Source organism: Jaculus jaculus, chromosome 1 (assembly GCF_020740685.1).
Source record: "Jaculus jaculus isolate mJacJac1 chromosome 1, mJacJac1.mat.Y.cur, whole genome shotgun sequence".
NCBI lineage: Eukaryota > Metazoa > Chordata > Mammalia > Rodentia > Dipodidae > Jaculus > Jaculus jaculus.
This window is the reverse complement of record NC_059102.1, coordinates 175,365,704-175,371,236: the sequence shown is the minus strand read 5'-3', so window position 1 is coordinate 175,371,236 and position 5,533 is coordinate 175,365,704. Positions and strand designations below refer to the sequence as shown.

General features: G+C 36.2%; 1 protein-coding gene across 1 annotated transcript; it reads left to right on the top strand.

The window, feature by feature from the left end:
* On the top strand, positions 1–912 carry LOC123462773 (olfactory receptor 4A15-like). The gene has a single exon (XM_045156051.1). It carries the CDS (start codon positions 1–3, stop codon positions 910–912), a length of 912 nt encoding a protein of 303 aa, XP_045011986.1.
* The last annotated feature ends 4,621 nt before the right edge of the window (positions 913–5,533 follow it).

Genomic DNA, 5,533 nt, shown 5'->3' with positions numbered 1-5,533 from the left:
ATGGGCCAGGGAAGCAATGTCACAGAATTTGTCCTCCTAGGCCTCACTCAGGATCCTGTTGGGCAGAAAGCACTGTTTGTCATGTTCTTACTCATGTACATTGTGACAATTGTGGGCAACCTACTCATTGTAGTGACACTTATTGCCAGCCCTTCCTTGGGCTCCCCAATGTACTTCTTCCTTGCCTGCTTGTCACTCCTGGATACTGTTTATTCCACTTCCATCTCACCCAAGTTGATTATAGACTTACTTGTTGATAAAAAGACTATCTCCTTCACAGGTTGCATGAGCCAACTCTTCATAGAGCACTTATTTGGTGGTACTGAGATTGTTATTCTTGTGGCGATGGCCTATGATCGCTATGCAGCAATCTGTAAACCACTTCATTATTTGAGCATCATGAATCAAAGGGTTTGTATTCACGTGTTGGTGGTTGCCTGGGCTGGGGGTTTCACACACTCTCTGGTTCAAATTCTCTTTGTGTATAACCTTCCTTTCTGTGGCCCTAATGTCATTGATCATTTCATGTGTGACATGTCTCCTTTATTAGAACTTGTGTGCACTGACACCTACTTCATTGGCATCACTGTCATTGCCAATGGTGGAGCCATGTGTATAGTGGTCTTCATAATTCTTCTGGCTTCATATGGAGTCATTCTAAACTCTCTTAAGACACATAGCCTGGAAGGGAGGCGCAAAGCCCTGTCTACCTGCAGCTCTCACGTCACGGTGGTTGTCCTCTTTTTTGTTCCTTGTATTTTCATGTATGCTAGGCCTGTTTCCAACTTTCCTATTGATAAATCCATTACTGTTTTTTATACAGTTGTCACTCCCATGTTGAATCCTTTAATATACACCTTAAGAAATTCAGAGATGAAAAATTCTATGGAAAAGCTCTGGTGGAAAATGTAATAATGCTTCCTCAGTGAACATGTTAATAACGTACATCAACAATGACCAATCACTTCTCACAAAGGATAATGCCATCTACCCAGTGGATTCTTCTGGTATGATTTTTTATATGCAAATCTGTCGACAAGTATACATCATATCTCAATACAAGGATCAATTAATGAGGTTTCTAACATGAACAAATTAACATATTCATCTCACATATTTACTCATAATTTTTGGATTTGTGGTAAGACTAGCTAAAACATATTCAGCATCACCCAAATGCAGTGTAGTTTGATCACCTATAGTTATGTGCCATTAGTTACAGAATACAAAGAGATCTAATCTATAATAAGTTTACTTTTCAAGCTAAAGAGTGTACCTTATAGGTTCTATTATTTCAATAATGTTGTAATTTTATGCTATCCAATGTAATATGCATTGATAATATTCTTGTGTACCTCCCTGATGTTATTCCTGTCTCCTTACTCAAACTTTATTCCAATTATAGCTAAATAGTTTAACTGTGGGAATATATAGTATTAAAATATATATTTTGATGTTTTTTAAATAAAATTCATTCACTTTAAATAATATATGCTCTTCATAATACACAATCCATCCCTTTTATTCCATAGCCCATAATACCTTTTATTCTATAGTCAACTTCTCTGATTCCTTGTCTTTGTACTCACTGGCCCATGTCTTTCATTCCAAATTGGAAAGGCAGGTTAAAACATCATTGTCAGCTGATGTTGTAGTCAAACTTAAAGACTCCATCAAAAATCTTTTAGAATAGATAAGGGAATTTAGTAAAGTTGCAGAATATAAAACAAATATCCAAAATTCAGTAAGATTATATACAGAAATATCATATTAGTTGTAAAAAGAATTCAAATTAATACTAACTATGTTCATTTTATACTAACTATATTCAACATCAGCACCAAAGTACCAAAGGATAAACTTTACAAAAGAGGTGATAGAAATCTATAATGGAAACCACAAACCACTGCAGACTATACTAGAGAAAAGGCCAAATACATGACAAATTCTCAACATTAGAAATTATCAGAGAAATTAAAATCAAATCTACAGTGAGATACCATTCCATCTCAGTTAAAATGGCTACTTTAAGAAAGACAAATTACCAATGCTGTTGAAGATGCAAAAAAACAGGGGTAGCTCTCATCTGCTTTTTGTGGAGAAGAAAATTGGCTGAGCCATTCATTATTCTAAACAGCATGAATTTACCTCAAACAATTAGAAACAGTAGTACTATATGATCCAGGAATCCCACTATTAGATATATATCTAATGAAAATAAAGGCAGCATACCAAAGTAATACCTATATGCTCAAGCTAATTCATTTACAGTATTTTGGCATCTGCCTAGGTGCCGATCAACAGATAAATAAAAGAGTGATGACAAGAACTGGGGTGGGAACTGGAACTTGAAGATGTAGGTGAATTGCTACAAAGTAGCAAGTATATACAGTATATGTCAGTGTGTGTGTATATATATACACACACACACACACACACACACACACACACACACACACACACACATATATATATATATATATACATCTTCTATACTTAAAGAAAACAAACCATGATATTTCCCTCCCCTCCCCCACTTTTCCCTTCATAACTCTGCTCTTCATCATATCCCCTCCCTCTCTCCATTAGTCTCTCTTTTATTTTGATGTCATTGTCTTTTTCTCTTATTATGAGTGTCTTCTACATCTATTGCTAAGCACTGTGAGGTCATGGATATTGAGACCAATTTCTGTCCAGACAGTTGTATGTAAGGAGTGTTATCCTTCCCTTGGTTCTTACATTCTTTCCACTGCCTCTTCCACAATAGACCATGAGCCTTGGAGGGTGTGAGATGTTTCAGTGCTGGACACTCCTCCATCCCTTTTTCCCAGCACTATCTTGACTTTTGAGTCATCCCAGTGGTCATTGCCATCTGAAAAGAGAAGTTTCTTTAACCAGAAATGAGAGTAGTATAAATACATGAATATAAACATTAAATGTAGTGCTTTCAGGGCAATTTGGTGAGAATAATATATGCATTTATCCACACAAGATCAGGCTTTATATTCCCAAGGCTCATTACCTCCTCTGCCATAGGCTTTTGATTAGGTTTTCAGTACCAGGCATGTATTCCCTCCCATAGAGTGGACCTTCAGTCCAATTAGAGAGCAGTTGGTTTCCCCCAGAGCAGACAGCACTATTGCACTCGTTTGGTCATTTGGCCTGTTTGGCCAAACTTGAGCTTCCAGTGTTCACTGTTTTCACTTCTGATGACTTCTGTCTCCCATAAGGGTGCATACAGTGTAGCTTTTTCCAGCTTTCAGTTGGCTTGTCTACAGGGAGATTTTTTTGCTCAGCACCAGCTTGATTTCTCAGTGACTTTGCTGCTTAGGCATGTGAAGTCTTCAGCAATAAGATCTTACCATCTCTTTCTCATGGGAAACCAAGGGCCTTGGCAATAGCCTATAATGTTCTGGAGGCAACAGGGACCTCCCTTGGCAAAACTGCCTGGCATTGAAAATTTTCTAGTAACAATCTATGGGTTCTGGATGTGTCATTGTTCAAAAAAATAGTATGTCTTTATTCAGAATACCTTGAATTTTGATTGACCCTTCCCTCACCCTTGTTTTACACAATCTCTTCCTCTGACCTCACTTAGTCCTTTCCCCTCCCTGTAATATGTTCTTCTACTTACATATATACAATACCACCCCCTTAAGTCCTTCCCTCTCCTTCCTCCCTCATCGCCTTTTTTTTAGCTTACTGGCCTCTGATACTGATTTTTGGTTCTAGCTCATGCACAAGTCTATACATTTGTTGTGAGGAGCCACATATGAGAGAGAACATGGGGCAGTTGGTTTTCTGGGCTGGGTTACTTCACTTCAGTATAATGCTATTGACTCTTATCTTATGTACAGTTCTAAAAAATTCTAAGCTAGGATATATATATGAGAGAGAACACACAGCATTTATGTTCCTGAGCCTGAATTACCTGACTTGATATAATCTTTTCCAAATCCACACACTCTCTTGAAAATTTCATAATTTCATTTTTATTTACTCCTGAATAAAACTATTATGTCCATTTACCACATTGCCATTGTTCATGCATCTTTTGATGAGCATCTAGGTAGATTTTTGTTTCCTAGCTATTATGAATACAGCATCATTAAACATGACTGAGCAGGTAAAGCATGTGCCTGGAAGTGGTATAGCTGGGTCATGTGGTATATGTATATTTAGGTTTTGGAGGAATTTCTGTAGTGATTTCCATAGTGGCTATAAGAATTTATACCACTACCCAAAGTGAATCAGGGTTTCTTTTTCATCACATCTTGCCAGCATTTTTTCATTTGATTTTCTTTTTTTTATGACAGACATTCTCACCTGGATGATATATAATCTTAAAGTAGTTTTAGGTTTTATTTTCTTTATGGAAAATAAATGACCATTTTAAAATATTCATTGGTCATTTGTATTCCTTCTATTGATAGCTTTTTATTTAGTTTTATCACATACTTTTAATGGGGTTGTTTTCTTGTTTTTTTGTTTTTTTTTTTGTAGGTAGGGATTTATTCTAGCCCATACTCATCTGGAATTCACTATGGATTCTCAGGGTGGCCTTGAACTCACAGCAATCCTCTTACCTCTGTCTCCAAAGTGCTGGCATTAAAGGTGTGCACCACCATACCTGGATCTTGATGTTTTTAAATGCTTTATAAATTCTAGATACTAATTTAATGTTAGATATAGAGTTGGCAAATATTTTTCCCCCTTATGTAGGTTGTCTCTTGACACTGGTGATGGTTTCCTTAGCTGTACAATAGTTTTTTGTCATGAGATCCCAGTTGTTGATTGTTCTCCTTATTCCTTGGGCTTCTGGAGTCCTTTTCAGAAAGTCCTTCCCTATGTCTATATCTTGATCTGTTTTCCTTTCCTTTTCCTTTGGTAATTTTAGGGCTTGAGTTCATATAATGAAGTCTTGGATCTATATGTAGTGGTTTTTTGAGCATATTTATAGTCTGGGGTCTAGATTCATTCTTCTAAATGTAGATGTCCCAGCATGATTTGTTGAAAAATCTGTGTTCTCCTCAAAATGTGTTTTTCCACTCTTTGTAAAACAAACCACATGGTTAGATGCACTTACACCTGGAACTTATGTTCCATTTGTATTGATCTATGTTTGTTTTTGTACAAGTACCATGTTGTTTTTGTTAGTATGGCTTTGTAGTATATATTGAAATCAGTTATGGTGATATCCTTAGCAGTACTCTTTTTGTTAAAAAAAAAAAAAAAAAAAAAATTGGCTATCTAAGGTCTTTCGTGCTTCGGTATGAATTTAACATTTAAATTATTTAGAAAAATGGTGCTATAAATTTCATCCAATCTGTATATTGCTGTTTTGACTTCTTCCCAATTTGTGTTCTTTTTCTTTCTCTTGCCTTATTACTTGAACTATGACTGAAAATACTATGCTGCAAAGCAAAGCAGTGGTGAGAGTGAGTACCCCATCTTGAGTGGGAATGCTTCAAAATTTTCCCCATTTAGAATTATATGGATTTTAGTTCTGAGATCATATATATATATGTGTGTG